This window comes from Urocampus carinirostris, chromosome 3 (genome assembly GCF_059441175.1).
Source record: "Urocampus carinirostris isolate Australia breed hairy pipefish chromosome 3, RoL_Ucar_1.0, whole genome shotgun sequence".
NCBI classification, from domain to species: Eukaryota; Metazoa; Chordata; class Actinopteri; order Syngnathiformes; family Syngnathidae; genus Urocampus; species Urocampus carinirostris.
Genome location: NC_142351.1, coordinates 43,180,873 through 43,200,897, shown reverse-complemented (window position 1 = coordinate 43,200,897; position 20,025 = coordinate 43,180,873). Strand labels below are relative to the sequence as shown.

At 38.6% G+C, this 20,025-nt stretch overlaps 1 protein-coding gene across 4 annotated transcripts in view; it reads right to left on the bottom strand.

Annotated features, from left to right (window-relative positions):
• Positions 1–1,289: 1,289 nt before the first annotated feature.
• arhgap4b (Rho GTPase activating protein 4b) overlaps positions 1,290–20,025 on the bottom strand; it is a 54,403-nt gene continuing 35,667 nt past the window's right edge. For all 4 annotated transcript variants that reach the window (XM_088331962.1, XM_088331961.1, XM_088331964.1 and 1 more), the window contains 11 exons: positions 19,672–19,732; positions 19,356–19,433; positions 16,872–17,000; positions 14,809–14,914; positions 13,022–13,249; positions 10,826–10,881; positions 10,556–10,727; positions 9,528–9,626; positions 7,897–8,004; positions 7,647–7,749; positions 1,290–5,837 (listed from right to left, as the gene is read on the bottom strand). In XM_088331962.1, the coding sequence (XP_088188088.1) occupies positions 5,628–5,837; positions 7,647–7,749; positions 7,897–8,004; positions 9,528–9,626; positions 10,556–10,727; positions 10,826–10,881; positions 13,022–13,249; positions 14,809–14,914; positions 16,872–17,000; positions 19,356–19,433; positions 19,672–19,732 (1,350 nt within the window). In that variant the 3' untranslated portion in view covers positions 1,290–5,627. The remainder of the gene's footprint in view (positions 5,838–7,646; positions 7,750–7,896; positions 8,005–9,527; positions 9,627–10,555; positions 10,728–10,825; positions 10,882–13,021; positions 13,250–14,808; positions 14,915–16,871; positions 17,001–19,355; positions 19,434–19,671; positions 19,733–20,025) is intronic.

Sequence of the window (20,025 nt, the reverse complement as noted above, 5' to 3'; positions counted from 1 at the left end):
CGTTGCCTTCATTGACTCTATAAAAGTGTGTAAATACTACAATTGTTCCCTACAGCTTCTCTGCTGTAAATCTCTGAGCTTTGCAAATGACGTGTGCATTCAAGTTGGTGATAACAAACCTCTGTGCAATTATACATTTATTCAAGACGTATTTTTGACATTCGTTGTGGCAGTGAATTTAAAAGAAATATGATTTATTTTACCTTGTTGCATGTATTGCATTTATATGTTGATAAAAGTACTTGAAGTAAAAATCAGGTTTTGTACATTTGTTGTTACAGGACTTTTAAAACAAAACTCACTTTTGCTACCTTGGTTAAAGTACCTCTGTGCACGTATCTATGTTTTTGTTTAAATTTGCTACATTTGTTGCAGTTAATTTAAAACACAAATAAAGCAGATTGTGTTTGGGGTAAATAATTGTCCCAGGTGACTTGTCATTACCCCATTTTGTACCATATCACTTTGAATATTTAGTGTAAATTAACCCCAGGCTGCTCTTGTAGTTGAATATTGTACCTTTTCAAATGCTAAATCATAGCTAAAACATGCCTGGCTGCCCTCCGAAGTTTTATGTATTGATTCTTGTGTGGTCAGTTGAAGAAATTTCTAACTTACTTCTTCTTTTTCCTCGCCTTATTCCATCTTACCAGGGGTTGGCTCCCATACACAGTCGTACGACTGTGCACAGTAAATAATGCGCGATAGGTATACCCAAACGATGTGGTTGCTCACACTGCCAAATTGTAATTTAAATATTTTTTTCTGCAAATTTAACTACAAATGAAACATCTCACATCCAGTATGTTAAGTGATTCGCAATGACAGAGAAGAACATGGAATGAGTTATAGAAGGTATGCAAATAAACACATAATAAATCAATTTTTGCTCCGGCCGGCCCTGCAAAAAAAAAAAAAAAAACATGCGAAAAGCTGGGTAAAAAAAATCAGAAGAGAAGTGATGTGGTCGCATTAAGTTTCCGTACTTTGTATTCTTCCATGTGCTTTTTAACACTCGTTCTCAGTTGGACTGCACAGTACAGCAACATCCAGTGGTCAAATAATACACACTACCCCCTTTAGGTGCGTCTAACCACTTCTAGTGATTCCAAAGAAGCGGGGTCAACAGTTACGGCACTTTGTATTCTTCATTGTGCTTTTTAGCACATGTTTTAGTGGCACTGCAAAAAATAACAACATCCAATGTTCAATTTCACACGTCCCTCTAATAGAGGTCTTTTTATCACGTGTAAATTTGCGCCTAAAATAGTGAATCAACGTGACGACAATTAAAAGTCACCAATCATTTTTTTAATTGATCAGTACTGTTTCTTTCACCACATATATTCACATGAATTCCAGTGACATTAGTACATCTTGAAAAACAGAGTTTATTTTTTAAAACAATGAAACAGAATAACATTTATTGTTCCGAGAAAACTCAGCAGAAAGGGTCACGATATATGTCACACAACTCACACCGCCTCAATCATTTATAATCAAAGTTGATGGATCTTTTCTTCATGTTCTGTGTTTTTTTTTGTTGCACCCTAGATTTTTTTCACAGTTAAAGCCAGGGAAGTCTCTTGGTTCTTCTTTGATGTTTTGGCTCGAGCACAGCATGAAAAAGCCCCTCCCCAAAAAAATCAGGTTTTATTCTTTCCAAGGCAAACCTGAGTCAGCCTGTCTTATCTCTGCAAAGCCCTGAGTTTTGCCTTGTCGGCCATGTATCACATATGAAAGGGAATGCATTTTTTCATACTACTGCATGCTAATCCATTTTTTGACATACTGCAGCTGCAAACAGAAAATGTAAGCAAATGTTTTTTTAAGTCGCATATCGAAAAATCAAACAAAAAACACAAACCGCGACTTGAAAGTTTGAAAACAACAAGAAACAGTCATTGATATGGACCTTGAATTGGCTTTTTAAAAAATATATAACTGCTGTTTCAAAATCTGCCGCTAGAGGACAGTCTTTTACATATATCAAATAATTCAATTATTGATGAGAGGGTAAACCCTAATGGAAAAAATATCCATATGAAAATAGTCAAAGTATAAAGATGAAAAAGTAGCAGTGAACATTTTGAATTAAAGTATTCTCTGTAATGGGAAAAAAACGCATTGCGGCTGGGTGGTTGGCACGCTGCCCCACGGTCCTGAGGTCCAGGGTTGCGGGCCATTAATACTGTGTATGTTAAAGATAAGGCCCTGCTGACCTCGACATGGGACGTTGTGAAAGGGTGGGCAGAATACTTCCAAGACCTCCTCAATTCCACTAACACGTCTTTATCTGAGGAGGCAAATCCTTTGGGACTCTGAGGTGGGCTCTCATGTCTTTGTGGTTGAAGTCCGTGAGGTAGGTAAAAAGCTCCTCTGTGGCAAGGCCCCAGAGGTGGATAAGATCTGCCCGTAGTCCATTAAGGCTATGGTTTACACATCTCGGAACGATCGCGAGGACATCTCGATTGGAAGATTGGGTTGGTGGTCCCACTTCTCAAAAAGAGGGACCGAAGAGTGTGTTCCATCTACGAGGGAGTCACACTTCTCAACCTCCCTGGTAATGCCTATTCAGGGGTACTGGGAGAGGGTCCGTCAGGAAGTCAAACCTCGGATCCCAAAGAAGCAGTGTCTTTTATTTCTGGGCCATGGACCACCAGCTCTAGTCACTCTGCAGGGTCCTCGAGGGTGCATAGGAGTTTGCCAATCCTGTCTAAATGTGTTTTGTGGACTTGGAGAAGGGATTCTACCGTGTCCCTTGGGGAGCCCTGTGGGTGGTGCTCCGGGAGTATGTGGTACCGCACAGTCTTATCAGGGCTGTGTGGTTCCTGTATGTCCGCTGCTAGAGTTTGGTCCTCATTGCCGGTCGTAATTTGGAATTGTTTCCAGTGGGAGTTGGACTGTGCCAACGCTGCCCTTTGTCATTGATTCTGTTCATAACTTTTATGGACAGAATTTCTAGCCAGAGCCTTGGCGAGAAAGGGGTCCGGTTTGGAAGCCTAAGAATTGCATCTCTGCTTTTTGCAGATGTTGCGGTGCCATTAGCTTCCTCAAGCTGTGATCTTCAGATTCCATCGGAAAAGTAAGCATTCTGGTGAGAAGCAGCCAGGCTGAAGATCAACACCTCCAAGTCTGAGATAATGGTTCTTAGCCAGAAAAGGGTGGCATGCTCTGTCTGGGTCAGAGATGAGATCCTGCCCCAAGTGGAGGAGTTCAAGTATTTAGGGTCTAGTTCACAAGTGAGGGAACATTGAAACGGGAGATAGACAGACGGATCCGTGCAGCGTCTGCTGTCATGCTTACCCTGTACCGGTCCGTCGTGGTGAAGAAGGAGCTGAGCGGAAAGGCAAAGCTCTCATTTTATTGGTCATGAACTCCAGGTCATGACAGAAAGGACAATATCCCAATTACAAGTGTCTGAAATGAGTTTCCCCCGTAGGGTGGCTGTGCTCTCCCTAAAAGATAGGGTGAGGAGCTTGGATTCAGTGTAGAACTGCTGCTCCTCTGCATTGATAGGAGCCAGTTGAGGTGGCCCGGGCATCCAAAGAGGATGCTTCCTGGACGGCTCTCCCGGGAGATGTTCCGGGCGTGTCCCACCAGCAAGAAGCCCCAGGGCTGACCAAGGATATGCTGTAGAGACCACGTCTCTAGTCTGGCCTGGGGACGCCTTGGGATCCTGTTGGATGAGCTGGATGAAACTGGCTGGAGATGGGGAGGTCTTGGCTTGCCTGGCGATGCTGCTGCCCCCGCAACCCGACGTTGGATAAGCGGAAGAAAATCGATGGATGTTTTTTTTTGAGTTAATACTACTAATGTTATTGTTGGGCATGCGAACATAGCCAGACATTAAACCGGTCCATGGTACAGAAAAGGTTGCATACCACCGATTTAGACTCTATGACAAAGGTTCTTACTTTATATGGACAAAGTTTTACAATAAAAGAATAAATAAATTACTGTTGCTTTTTTGTCCCAACTTAATTTTTGCCAAATATCTTTCCCTTTCCTGCATGGCCTCAATATTCCTTCATATCTGACAAAATATTGCTAATTTATTCCCCATAAAAGGGGAACCAAAACATTTTGAAACAAACAGAACACTTAAACCTACTCAAACATTGGTCAGCAACCACCGTGGAGCGGTACCGAGACGCGTGGAAAGAAAAAATTGGCAATGGTAGATAAGTGGACAAATATAGCCCAAAACCTTTTGTTCAACATTCGATGCAACGGGAATTAAACTTGGATTGCGGCAGTGAAAACACTGGGAATTACATAGAAAAAGGAATTAGATTTCATCTCATGAAACTATTTTTAGTCATGGTACCATGTTGTCTCGCCTTTTTATCTCAAAGGAGGATGCGATTAGTCAATCGTTGTACAAAGTTTTTGGGGATGAATTTAGTCCCATAATGCTCCATTACAAGGTTTTACAGTGAGGCACTGTAATTGGTCAATCGTAGGACATATTTTTGGCTGGACTAATTCGCATTATGCTCTATAACAACACTGTACAATGTGGAATCGTGATGGGTCAATCATTGTACACCATTTGACTTTAAACACGTACCCATAATGCTCAATTACAGTGGTGTACGACGTGGCCCCGTAATAGGTCAATCATTGTACAACGTTGTTTTGGCAGAACTAATTCCCAACATGCTCCATAGCAATGTTGTATATCATGGCATCATAATTGGTCAAACTGTTTACTACGTTGTTTTGGCTAAAATCATTCCTATAACGCCCCATTCCCATAATGCTCCATTTATGTGTCTGACTTGATACAGAATGCTCCATTTATGGGGCATTTCGGGAATGAGTTAAGCCAAAACAAAGTTGTACTATTGACCAGATACGTGCACCTTCAAGATAAAAAAGGCGAGACATCGTGGTACAGTGAGTAAAAATAGTGTGATGATAAGATAAGATCATGCATTTTCCTATGTCATTCAGGTCCCTCGTAGTCTATACAGTCAATATAGGCTTACTATTATTGTTAATATAGAATTGTGTACTATCTGATGTTTCGGTGTCAGTGGAATTGATAGGATCTAGCAATGCTTTGATGCCAGGTCCTTAGCTTGGCCTTTTGTAGCAAGGCTTTGATGCTAGGTCCTTAGATTGGCCAGATGGAATATGAGCTTGCTCTGTCCACTCCACGCATCGGCCCGGTATTGCAGTACCTCCGGGAACGGTGCATTCGCAATGATCGCAGCAAGGCTTTAGGGCTAGGACCTTAGCTTGGCCTTTTGGCTGAGAGTAAGTGTCCCGGCTCCTAGGCTTTGTAGCGAATTATGAACTGACCGATAACGGATAATGGATAATGAATAACGAAGATAGATCAATAACCCTTAAACCCCCCCCCCCTATTGTTAATACAGCAATCATTTCTAATGTTATTATTGGGCCAAGAATATTGTCAGTCATTGAACCGGTCTGCGATACAGAAAAGGTTGCCAACCACTGACCTAAAAAACACACACAAGACATACTGCAATACGGCACCATATGGCACTATGAGATGGCACAGATTTAAATATATACGTTTATCCTAAAAATAGATCAAGCTTTCCCCAGCATATTCACTCTCCAACTTTAAATCCATCCAGTTGGAGCGTATGTCAGTCTACTGGTCGGAAAAGTGCCCGTCCTCGGATGCCGAAGCCCACTTTTTTGGTAGTGGGGGCAGCTTGAGGGAGCGAAGATGAGGAGGTGGATGAAGAAGTTTGGGGTACCGAGGGTGGCGCGGATATGAAACCTGGCGGCTGCATGGCAGGCTGTCGAGACAAAAGCTCCTTGAACACAGAGTTCATCTGGCGACTGATCATTTCCTGAGAGTGGCAGAAGGGAGGGGCCAATATAGGAAATAGACAGGAAATCTGCCGATTAAAAGGGGGACATGAACAGAAAGTAGAGCAAATAAAATTACAAACCCTCAAAAAAACCTCTATCCTGCCTATGTCACCACCAGACCACTACAGAATGCGTGCACATTGTTAAACCAAAACAGTGGGAGTAGCAGTGCGAGTTTGAATCGAGTGAGAAAAGATTTGTTTTTTTTAATGAACATAAGTGTGCCTTGGCTGAAAAAAGTTTGAAAAACACTGTGATAGACAGACCTACGCACATCCCTCTACGCCACCTTTTCTCCAAAATGATGTCTCTTTCGCCCCATCTTCACCTGCGGACATGAGGACTCAGGCCAGTTTGGGATTATTATAGCACAAACACACGCTTAAGACTGGGCGTCAAGAAGAAAGAACTAACCTCCTCTTCCCCGCTCTCTCCAACCGTAGACAGAAGGGCTCAGGCCTCTGGGTTTATTGGAATAACAATGTCAAAGTCTGGTATAATAACTGCTCGGTCGCCTACTGGTAGGTGATACAGAGCATGGTAAGAACCACCCAACCTAATACTGGTGCCTCACTTCCTTCCATCAGGGAAATCTACAAGAAGCATTGTATCAGGAAAGCTACAAACATAATAAAGGAATCATACCACCTAGCACATGGACTGTTTGCCCTCCTGCCCTCTGGGAGGTGCTACAGGAGCCTACGAACCAGAACCACCAGGTTTAAAAAAACAGCTTTTCCCCCATAGCTGTCTTCCAGCTGAACTTAACCCCCTACCATATGGGGGTGCCTACACACAATCATATAAGAATCAACACTAAGAAATTGGGCTTCCTTGATGTGTGGACAAAGATCTGATCAAAGCCACATCTGCCATCTAAAGGTGATTTATCATATTGAAACAATTCCCAGAAGCTTGATTTTTACAGATGAGCAGCCCAAAACCCTTCATAATAGTTTTTTTTAATTAAACAAGAAAAACTTTTTTTTACATTTTGGCACTTAAACAATTCTTCTAAAAATGTATTTATACATATGGCATCGCATGAGTTAATTTGGGATTTACGACTCTGGCTGAAAACTAGCCCCATTGGCATTTAAATCTTGACTTTATTTTCCTTTAACTACACAAGAAATCTGTGTACAGTACCTGGTGTCAAAATCAAACTAGAACATACACGGAGGATGGCACTCAGCCCCCTCCCACCAGAGCCCTTTATATGAAGTGGGAACCCACTCCCATCCTTTTACTTTCCCTGTACTGCGAAGACACGCAGCAAAGGGTTACGCGACCAGTTGTGAACCAAAGAACACATGGCAATCAGACAAACGGTTAACCAAACTTCCAATTGACCACTAAGTCATGAACAGTTCGTGCCACTGTCCCCCCACCTCACTGCTCATCTTGCCCACAAAAACAAAAACCCCTCAAATGTTGGAACCAACCATGAAACTGGAGTGTGCATCTCTGTGGTACTTGTATGCAAAACAAAAACATGCTGTTCTGCTACATTCCGGTAAATTAAATAAGCTGGATACGCCCGTGTGCATAAAGCCCAAATTGTTCTCAATAGTAAAGACAGGGATCAGAATGGAGATTTTCATTTTCAGCTGAAATAGCCAGCGTCCAGGAATAAACCAGGGCGGAAAATTCTTATCCCTGTAAAGAACATCTTATTTTCCTTATTTGTTATTTTTCCTTGTTTTCTCAACTCACCCCCACAAAATGATTTTCTACTAAACACAAGAAAAAAGTGTTACAGTACATTACGCCATTTAGCAACCAACCTTGTCAACTGGTGTCCTTTCTGCCTGAACAAATGCAGGCTTGTCCACAGGTTTGAACCCAGCTTGTCTCACAGTGTCCAGCGTGTGTCTTCGCTCCTGAGACCTTAAGCATAGAAATAAAAAGAAATCCCAATAAAATTAGGTTTCAAAGTTTTTAGCGCGCTCCAATTTATTCTTTGACATTGCCGCCCCCGATCATGTTTTTTTTCAATGCAATTTACAAGCAAGAGCGCTTTTGAGTGTATCTTACATTGGCAGGTGGCGTGCAGCCGGAGAGGTTGGTGGTTTTCTACCAGGGCTCCCATCGCTTCCCCTCTGTCGCCCCGGCAATGATGCACCATCACTATTAACCCGCATCCTGTCAAAAAGCACACCAATTTCAAGGTTTGTAAGATTTGCAACTTATGTACAAATTATTTTAATGTGCTCAATGAGAAGAACTAATATTATGTGTTATATTGTGTTACTACTGTATTACCACCTTATGATGTTGTCTCAAAAATGCATCCAACAATATATCATTCTTCCATTGTTTCCGCATTGCATTTCTTTTGGGTGTCAGTATATCATTTTTTGTACTTAAAAAATACATATAAACAATACCTATCATGCAAAAAAGAAGGCACAAAACCAGAGATGCACGATATACATTAAACCCATAGTTATCAGACTGATAATGGCCAAATGTGACATCAGAATTAATAGAAAAATATAGACCTGATAATAAGCCACTTGGAGCCAAGCTACAATAGTCAATCAGCCAATTCCCACTTGTTAGAAAGGTTCCAAGCATGTATGTCCCTTATTAGAACATATTTAGATTTGCTATGGATTAGTAACACCACTTGGTCATGTCTCTTCTCTACCTCTACCTGTAAAGTACAATTTTTAGAATTTTGTAGTACTTTAGCCAGTCATCGCTGCCATAAATTGTCTTAAAGAAATGCGCTATTTGAGACTTTCATGGCTGTAATTGGCCAAACGTTATGTTTCCTTGATGTAGTTTCTCCACTATGCATTAAGATTAGTATAATTATTTGATTCGTGATAGCTAATATTGTAGACAACTGGGATAATGCCACTTTGTAAGAATGAGTGATAAGTTTTTCTTAGCCAAGGCACATGAGCCGTTCAGAATTGCAGGACTTGAATGTTTATAAGTGGCATAATATTCATACCCATATCCATATAGACTTTCTGCAATATTTATACATCAGTATTATGGTGCCTAAAAAAATGCATCTATATTATAGTCATTCGAGTCATTATTGACAACTTAAGGAAGTATTCATCAATTTACAGATTGATAAACTCGTGCTTTTATCTCTCCAACACTACTTTTGGAGATATGTTTACCAGAACTGTCAAATGTTACAGTGATAGTTAAGAAAAAAAAGGACACACATTGAAATAATTCGTTTTTGTGCCTGTTTTTCCTCATATTTTTAAAAGGACATGGCAAGCAATTAAAAAAAAAGATTAGATGGGTTATCCTTTTCTAGAAGAAGGATTGTATTATTTATAGGTATTGTTAGGAAAAAACATCCCCACAAAACACAATTCGTGACGATGCTTTCTGTAGTTGAAAATGGATTAAAAAACATACAGTTAAGTTGACGACTGTTCCATTATGAAAGGGTATCATTCCAAAAATAAAACTGGGAAGCAAAATGTCCTATTTGCCTTCTGGTGTATGCTATTTAGCTGTTATCTAGACTCATTACCCTTGCAATTGTAAAATAATTGTTGCAAAGATGTTTTTTGATCATCACAATGTTTTTTTTCTTAGATCTCCTAAAAATAAATACATATCTATACAATACTTTCAATGTACTAATTTAAATATTGCTAAAAAATGTGCATGTGTGTCTGTGTTTATACCGAACAGTGCTCTCTGTATGAGGCTCCTCTGCTGACAGATTTCCAGTGCTCCCTCCTCCGCCTCCCCCTCCTCTTTCGTCTCTTTTACCTCTATCTGACCTGCAGGAGGAGAAAGATCAAGTTACACCTTCAAAACAACATATGAGATGACATTTCCCGTCAAATATGAGGAAAAACCACAGCTCTTGTCCCTGATAACAAAATGCAACACTTCCTCAGGCAAAGGATGAGCAGCTCTAGCAGTATTACCCCACGGTTGACAAGGCTATTGTCAGTAGGGCAGTTCTCTATTCAACTGTGGAAACCCTTTAATGTATAACTTTGTAACAGATTAAAAATTAGATTATGGAACGCCCTTTTTGTATAAAAATGAAAGTACGCCACATCACTTTTTCCATTTGTGACGAATTTCTACAGCCATTGACCGTATCTCATTTTTTCCCTAGAGTATTCTGTAAAAAAACTTTGGAAGGACTCATCCTTCTTTTTGCCTTCACAGACCCATTGCTACTTCACGCTTCGGTTATCCCGAGTTCACTCTTATTCTAATTTTGTCCTGAATTGTCTTGATTGTCATTGATATCAATGTATGGTTCATTTTGTTCAGACTGAGAGCATAAATCTAGAGATAGATAGATACTTTATTCATCTCCGTAGGGAAATTCACATCCATCACGACGGGCAGGTTGTATGTGCGTGTATTAGGTGGGGTTGACTGTCTGTATGTGCAACTGTGATAGCCTGCTGTATGCTATCAGTCAAACAGTGGGCACATGTCAATGTTTTCACATGCTCTCTGTCCCCCCAAAAACTGCAGAGCATGGCTAGAGCTGAGCTATTATTTTAGCGGCTCGTTACATTGAAAAGAAATTCAGCAATCAAATCGGAGAAAAGTCAGCACAAAGAAAAGGTTCTCTGTTGATTATTGGGTTTTAAAGCAGGCCTTTACAACTAATTTCAAAAATATGAAGTTGTTTTTGCGGGCTGGAGCTGACGTTCAGCGTCTTAAGTTCTAAAAGGCGTCTCACCCTTCCAGGACTGTGATGTACTTGTGCGGGATAAGACCTTTCACTCCTCCTACTTCACCTCTCCACCAATCAGAAGAGGCCTTGCTGTGAAGAACAAGGAGTTCTCCCTGCTTGAACGATAACTCTGCGGGGGATCTTGCCGCGTAGTCGAACATTGCCACAGCCTCCCACTCTGTATACATGAATAGTTTTGAGATAAAAACAAAATCATTATGAGTTATATCTAAAGATCTTATCTGCAAAAGTGAAAAATAACTCCTGTCTCCTCACCATCTTCACTTGGCATTTGCTCAGCATCTACATCTCCCTCCTCTGTAATTGGTTCACTGCAAAAACAACATGCATTTAAGACTGTTATTCTCCTTTCCCCCGGCAGAAAGGCACAAAAACAGCCAAATATGACGTCACCATTATCAGCCGAATAGAAAAGAAATACATTTAAAGTGAAGTGTATATATTTGAAAGTTTTGTACCCTTTATATATATATATATATATATATATATATATATATATATATATATATATATATAAAACAAAGAAATGTTGATCGTTGATTGATAAAGTTAAACTTTAGTCCAACACTACTTTTCGGGGGAATGACATACAATATTTTTGTAATTGTGAATAAAAATATAAACACAGGTAAAAGTAATTTCGTTTTCCAATATTCTTTTTTTCTAAATATAACATGCAGTTTGAAAAACATTATCAGCTTTCCATATCGGTCTCCAGGAACAGGATTTCATCTGTGGGAAAAAACAGTTAATGAGCTTTCTCACTCCTTCGCTGACATGGGTTTTGATCAGTATTATTTGGCTTGTACTTCAAAAATTTCCATCAAATTACATAAGATTTATAAGCTTTTTGAAAGCTTATAATGTGCTTTGTACACAGCAGAGTGACGCTTTTTGGGGGGACAGGGCTTAATAAAACCCCAAGTCCAATCCACGTTTTGTTCTTTGAATGGCCTGTTAGAAAAGGAAAAGAGCATTTAGCGGTACAACAACTAACCGAGTCAAAAACGAATAATGAAATTGTGAATGATTGACTATCCCTTAGCAGTCACGCAAATGGAACAGCGCTTGAATAAATCTGCTCAGAAAAACCTTTGATGTGACATCAAATTCACTTAATAAGTCGGGGGATAAGCCCAAAAAAGAAACAGCTTTACATATTTGAAACCCTTGCAAACTGGATATAAAATCCCGTCACTCAATCTACAGACACCGGTCTGAGAGAAACTTGCCAGGTAAAACCAAGAAAATCACATTTCTTTTGCATTTCTCATAAATATTTCTGCTCTAGAGCAGGGGTCTCCAGCCTTTTTCTAGTCGAGAGCTATTTTTTGTTACTGATTAGCGCAAAGGGCACAAAGTTTGGTATGCATTTATAAAGAGTAACGACTTAGCAGTTATTATTATGTTACCAACAGGTTAACTATTGGAAGTACTGTAGCTTTAGAAAGACTCAGTCAACCACAAAAAAATAATAATTTTACTATAAAATAATAATAATGACCCAGCACTGGTAAGCTATTTTAAGAACAGGTCTGCAGGAACCGCAGATGTCTTTAGAGGGCAACCCTGAGGCGTGTTCAGGAGAGTGAGTGATTGCTATCGCGAGCTATCGCTAGCTTCTGAACGGCCAGTGATTATTGAGCGCTCGCGTGCCCGAGTAATCACGGGAGAAAGACCGCTTACTTTGATTTCCAACATGGCGTCGACAGTGCAGAAGATGGAGGATCTCACCCTGACGAGTGCTGTTGGCGATGTAATATATCGTCTTACATTGCCTGGTAATGTTTGTGAACAATGCAAGACAGGTATGACCCTTCCACTGCGTTTAGGATAACCTTAACTGTGTCAATATGCGAACTGTCGCTCATATCAGCCAACTCGCTCAAAGCAAGCTGTAGAACGAAATCCATTGTACTGTCGTCGGCCATTTTGGATCAGTAAGGCAATCACAGTGAGCGATTACAAAACGTTCAGCAGTGCGCGGCAAGCGATTATCAAGAGACTACATGTCTGATCACTCTCCTGAACACGCCTCTGGTGACACCTGGAGACCTCTGCTCTAAAGTCATGTGCTTCTCGTAAATGGGGCCCGGCAATTCTGACTGTCCGGGAAATACAGTACAAAATCATGATGGAGGATCATGGTTTCAACAAGGACTTGTGTAATGTTTAAAAGTGTTTTATTTTCACAAAATGAACTGTAGTAATATTAAAAAGGCCACAGCCTACAATTTGTAAAGATTGTATGATTTCTTAATTTATAAATCCCTTATTATTCCAGTCATTCATAAACAATCAGGGGAAAGGGTCTCTAACAATTCAAGGGAATTGTAAATAGGGTGTGTAAACGAGCACATTCCTGAGGGCTAGCACGTAGGTGGGATATCAGTCTGAGAGAATATAGCAAAATAAAATTAAGAAAAATCACATTTTTATCATATTTCTTACCAAAATTCCTGCTCTAGAGTCATGTGCTTCTCGTAAATGGGCCCTGGCAATTCCGATTGGCCGGGAAATATAACATCGTGCTGAAGGATCATGGTTTTGACAAGGTCATTGACTTGGGGCTGCCGAGCCACAGCGTCATCCGAATCGAGCCCCCTCAGCAGGCTTGGACTGAAACAGACGGCCAAGTTGTAGGACTGCATCATGTTCTCATCGCTGTACTGTGTCACACTGTGAAAACACACAAACATATATGAAAAGGTATTACTTATTGTCAGTGTTGGAAATACTGTAACGTCGTTATAAAAGACGCCGTTATGTAACCCAGATATTTTCTCAGAAACGGGGTAATCCAACAAATTCTTTTTCCGCCTTTACTGTTATTCACGGTCAAAAGCAGTTTGTTACTTTGGCTGAGGAAAGCTAACCGGTTGACCTATCATATGGTTAGATAGCAATCATCAATATAGTATTTACAATGCGCAGAGAGAAAAGGCAAATGAGGGCTGAGATGCGAAAAATGTGAGTCCTATATTTGACAGCACCGGTCGTTTCCACTGTGACCAACTTGCCAATGAAATGACTCTACCAGGTGAATGAAGGGAGCCGACTCCCTACCAAACAACAGCTGGTTCCCTTAGAGACGCCTTTTTTCTCCTGGCCAATATGCATTTTTGAGGAAATCTGTGTTGTTGACTTTGACTTTGTTGAGCAAAAAAAAAGTTTGGATTTTATCGTTTTTTTTGTATTAATAAATACTTTTTTACTGTGTTTTTCAGTGTTAATGTGTTTACATAAAAGTGTTAAGTTTAATTTTCTCTCTTCTTTTATCTGTCTGTTTTCCTTTTGTTATTGTATGTTTTATTTTGTTTCTCACCATTGTTTTTGTATCTAAATTATTAAACTTTATTTAAAATGTTTAATGCTGATTGTTATTTTATTATATTGTTTACTGTTTATATTTGTCTCACTTCAAGTGTAGGATAAATCTGTTGCTGTTGAGGTGTAATACGTATTACACGGTTATCAAACCTAAAATCTGTCTGTTCTTTGTTCAACTGACTTGAACACTGCTCAGAAAATTTCCACATTACTGTAGTCTTTCTTTCCGCCACTACAGGCGTGTAGCGCTGTGAGAGGTCACCCAGCATCTACCCCGAAGAAGAATTCCGCTTCCTCTTACCAGTTCGTGTGAAATCATTCTATACTGTATCTCCAGCGCGCTAAGACCTTTGACATTTTTATTGTTTAATATCTCGTGCATCCATTCAATATGGTTGGTGTAAAGTGTAAAGAAGAGGAGAGCCATTTCTTCTTAAATGAAAGTGGAATAGGAAAGCTTGATGCGGTTGAGAAAATGCTCGGAATGCTTTCTTTCGGCCACTTTTTACCACGGAGGAGGACCTCTCGAAGCACATCTTCCAAAAGTAAGTTAAACTTAACTTTATTCATCTATTTAGAGCAAATTATTTTATGAAATGTTTATTTTCTAGTACAAAACAATGCAGGTTTCTTCTACAAGCCTTAAACATACTTATATAAACCCTTAACATACAAAATATAGCACTGAAGCAACTTACGAACAAATTCAACTTACAATCGTCGGGAATCTCATTCGTAAGTACAGCAGCTTCTGTACTTCAAAACTCACAAACATTGCACCTCTAAGCTTTACATTATTTTAGTGTAGTTTATCCTAGAGTCCGGTGTCTGATCTCATAAAAAATGTGCACTGGGTTGTTATCGATCACTATTCCATTCTATTCTATGAAGTTCACAACATAACTCACTGATTGAGGAATGCAAACAGGTATCGCATTATGATAAGAAGAGGTCTTGGGAAGGAAGAGACAATTGTTTTGATTTGTGCCGCTCTCTCCGCCATACCTTCAATTTCTGGATGAAAATAAAAAAAGATAAAGGTTAGGAACAACAAATGAAATGACAAATTACTGCATCCGCATGACGGACCAAAAGTGCCAAGATTAAAAAAAGTAAATACACCAATAAATAAATAAATAAATGTGTCATGAAAAATGTAAAGTTGTATTTATTGTTTATATATAGAATTCTAAAAATCCAAAGAATATTTTTTTATCAATAGTGTTGTGGCATTTCTTTGTGTTATTTTTTCCATCTTGAAATTATATATTTAGATAATTAAAGACACACTTTTTAAAATTTTTATTAAAGTATTTACTCATTTCACTTTTGTACTCTTAGTCCTCCATACAGCCAGCATTAGTATTAGAATACAATTGTGGAATTCCATTGAGCAAAAACAGCAGCTACTGTACTTTCTTTTCTAACAATGTAAATTAGAACCAGAACTGCTAAATATAAAAATTCAGTTTTGTGAAGATGACCCAAAAATAAAGGACATCTTTTCATAAAGCAGCTCCATTAGTTTTATTTTAAAGCCCAGAAAATAGCATTGTCTACTCATAACCACCGTAAACTAACTCCATCCACTACTTAATTTGACTTGAGTTATTTTGTTTGAAAACGTAAATTGTTCTTTTTATTTCATTATATTTTATTTTCTTATTATGTTATCATGGTTGTATCATGTACCAGCTCGGTGGCCTTGGGGGTATGGCGCCCGCTCCGAGACTGGGAGGTTATGGTTCAAGCCTCGGCCGAGTCATACCTAAGACTTAAACATTGGTACCCGCTGCGCCTCCCTGCTTGGCGTTCAGCATTAGGGGTTGGAATTGGGGGGTTTGGTCACCTAATGACTCCCAACACCTCAGTTGGGTTGAGCGAGGGGGCTGGGAATCCCCTCCTCTGAATCAATCTCCCAAAAAGAGTCAGAAATGACTCTAGCCACCTCCCACTAGAGGGATATGGCTGTGGTATATATATATATATATATATATATATATATATAGTTTTAGGTTTGAAGTGGTTCTTGGACAATGAAATCTCTTTAAAAAATTGCAAAATGAGAAAAAAGCAATTGCTAAAAACTTTATTACACACATTTGGTATGAATTTAACTGTTTGATATTTGTAACAATGAACACTTTTGTAAAATATCAACATTTTCTATAAAAGAAAAACCTTCATTTATAAAAAATAAATAAATCTTAGTTTTCATACAAATTACATGTTTAGTAATTTGCTATAAATAGGCGTAGTAAATTATGTATTATTGTTGTTTTCTAGCTCTGTAGAACTGCATTCCGGTTGTTACTTGGTTCTTTTTGGATGTATTATTATTTTTAGCATCTGGCATATTTATTTATTAAAAAATAAAATAAAAATAATAATATCATTATTTCATTCATTATTTTCATTAGCATCATGGGTTGATTATGAGCCATAAGGAGATGCCTCATTGGAGTGACAAGTTTGTCACTATTGAGAATTCAGGAATTTTCCACTTGAACTACGGTACATAACCGATTGAATAAGTAAGTGATGCGTTGATTCTGTTTTTAGTATTGGACAAATGCAAAGGAAATTTTGTAGGATGCCAGTTCCTAATTTTGGCTATTATTGTGCACTTTTGTTCCTTGTGTTGACATCTATCGGCCAATCATGTTGCTTTTCTTTGATTTCCCCACTCCTAAGGGCTGATCTGTTTTTGGTAACTTTAAATATTCTCCTCAGGGGAGGGCCTCGGAAACAGGGAATGGAATTCTTATATCTGAAGGCTGCAAATGGAAAATCCATTGATGTCTTCTCATCTTATTTTAAGTGCCTACTAAAGTTTAAACTTAACAGGATGAAGGTTCTCTAATATACCATAATTAAAATCAAGTCAAGTCATGTTTATTTGTAAAGCCCTTGTCAAGAAACAATGTTAAATGATTAGAGTATAAAAACTGAAAATCATGAGGAGTCTTACGGACACACTCCAGCAGCTGCAAGTAGCTATCATAAGGGAAAAGTGGAGGCTCGAGACCCCTGAAATAAAGCTTCAGCACCCCGGCCACCGAGTCCAAGTCACACTCACTGTCCGAAAGAGGGTCTTCTCCTGTTACACAGTAATAAAAATTCTACTTCAGAAATTGTGGACAAAGAACCTTGCTTTGGAAACAGATAGAGACCCTTTTTTTTTACAATTGTTTGAAGTGGAGGATAACAATTTTTCAAATGACCTGAAAAATAAATCTGCATTAAATACATCGATTCATCAGAAAATTTGGAGAAAAAGATTGAAAAAGCTTTATCGAAAGTTTTCTTCTCTTTATTAAGTATGATTATGTTGAATCAGATGGTGTAATAAGAAATTATAATCTTTACATTTTTTTATCTGACTTATATTAATTTCTACATCTTTTCCCAGAAAAATGTGTCGTGTTCAGGTGAATCTGATACGAACATATTTAACACTGATGTTAAAATGTGATTCTTTTTTTCAAGTAGGATTTTGTTTTAAAAATTTGGTTTCCTGAATGATTCAAAGTGACTTTTTTTTTTTTTTTTTTTTTTTTTTTAGACCAGGGTTATAAAAAATAAGGCACGAGGGCATCTTTGGATGATTTAATTGGGCTCGCCATCAATTTCTGAGTGTCAAAATGAAGAAGTGAGTATGAGGGTCTTTTTATCAAAAGTTATGATTTTGAAAACAAGTCCAGACTAAATTATTCCTATGGGGCAGTAAAAGACATTTTCTCAACTTTAGTAGGCTTTAGTCTACTAAAGTTGAGAAAATGTTTGATCTGGTGCATTCTAATCTTATTGGCCGTGGACTGCTAAAACTTTAATCTTGTATTTCTTTTTTATCAATTCAAAAAAAATTAAGGAAATTTTTTTTTTCATAGCTCCCACTTGAGTTTGCACAGTGTGGTGAGTTGGTTCAGGTGTAAACTGCAATCACTTAACTGTGTGGAGTTTGCATGTTCTCCCCCATGCTCGCGTGTGTTTCATCTGGGCACTCCGGTTTCCTCCCACATTCCAAAAACATGCATGAGAGGTTGATTGGCCGGTGTATATATATATACATATATATATATATATATATATATATATATATATATATATACATATATATATACATACATATGGATCAATATTAAGTCGCAAAGTCTTGCAACTAATGAAAGCAGACGCCGACTAGATTTTCCCCCGAACGGGGAGTCGTCCGCGGTGTATGCTTGGATTTATATACCGGCGTTTCATTGGCTAACCAATGTGTCAATCATCATTTGAATCGATCACTATTGGCTAAAGTTATTCGGAGGTAAAGGGGGAGGATCCTTTTTATCATTTACTGGCTGGCATAGGCTAAAGGGGCAAAACAAAGCCTGCAATTGGCTGAAAAAGAAGTGTCAATCAACAGTTGAATCGATCACTATTGGCTAAAGTTATTCGGAGGTAAAGAGGGCAGATCCTTTATATCATTTACTGGCTGACATAGGCTAAAGGGGCAAAACAAAGCCTGCAATTGGCCAAAAAAGATGAATGTGAATAGCACGTTGGGTTGACGGCATAGAGAAAAAAGTATTTTACTTTTCTGTACTGTATTTGTAAATATTTTACTCTCCTGGATTTACTACACGCACGGATATAAGAGGACCATGGTTGCACATTATTATTGAACACAACGACTTCGGTGAGCTACTCCGGCTATATATTTTCCCAGTATCTTGTTTCAGAGTGATATCGATGTTTCTGTGGTGGGTCTTTTTTAAAATTAAACTCAATTCCAAGTGTTTATTGTCATATGCACAGTAAAGTTGCGAGCGAAAAAGAAAATAAAAACTAAGGAATGGTTGGCATTTCTTGAATCCCAAGGCTTTAACCTTCCGAATGATATTTGGAACGATGCATTTGAGTGACATCGTACGGACACCGCATCCGCACGTGTCTACGACACGTATTTGCTTCTTTGCAAGCTTTCGGAATGTTAAGGGGGTAATAAATTTGACTGAACTATCTGACTGTTTTGTCCACGTTCCCATTGTAGCGCCTTATGTATGGAAGATATAGGACCAAAAACTATTTTTTGGGGTTGCGCCCTATAGTGCGGAAAATACGGTATATATATATATATATATATATATATATATATATATATATATATATATATATATATATATATATATATATATATATATATATATATATCATCTCATTAGCAGCACCGCTTATCCTCAGTAGTAGGGTCGCCGGGGTGCTGGAGCCCATCCCAGCAATCAACGGGCAGTGTATATATATACTGTATATATATATATATATATATATATATATATATATATATATATATATATATATATATATACATATACAGCACGGAAGGGCAGTGATTCGATTGTGTGCGGCATAGTTCTGAGGTCATGGGTTAGGTTATGGTATGATAAAGCTATTATTGTGTTTTTAAGTTTACCTCTTTCAAAGGCCTCCTTGATTTGATTAACTTCTCTTTGAGACCCAGGAACACGGAATATTCCTTCATGGTGGAGACCTGAAAGAAAATCACACACATTGTGCACCAAATGCATTTAGATTAAAACAAAAATAATCAAAGTTTACGGCTCAACAGTAAAGGATGATACTGTTAAGAGCACACTATATGACTAGCTGTATTGCAAGTACAAGTAGAGCTGATAGCGTGCTGACTTCATGATGACTCCATTTCTCATTTTAAAGTCTGCGGAAGCTCTGTCTGCACAGTTTATTGCCAGTCATGCAAATTGTCTCACCGTGAAGGTTTATGAAGCGGATGCAGCTTTCAACCACCACAGGGATCTGTTGGCCGGAGCTCTGCAGCAGAAAGAGGATTTTGCAGTCAGAAGAAATAGGACACAAAGGAAAAACAATATCATAATAAAAGCCTGTGTAGGAGGGAGGCGAAAAATAAAATACATGATTGATTTGGAAAATAACCATATTTTCCGCAGTATAAAGCGCTTAGGTTATTAGGCACAACCATTAAAAAAAAATAGTCTTTTGTTGTAGATTTTTTTAATATATTAGGTGCACCGGACTATAGGGCGTTAGGGTTACACATGAAATAGAAAAGTTCCATATTTGCATGTTCATTGATCATTCATAAT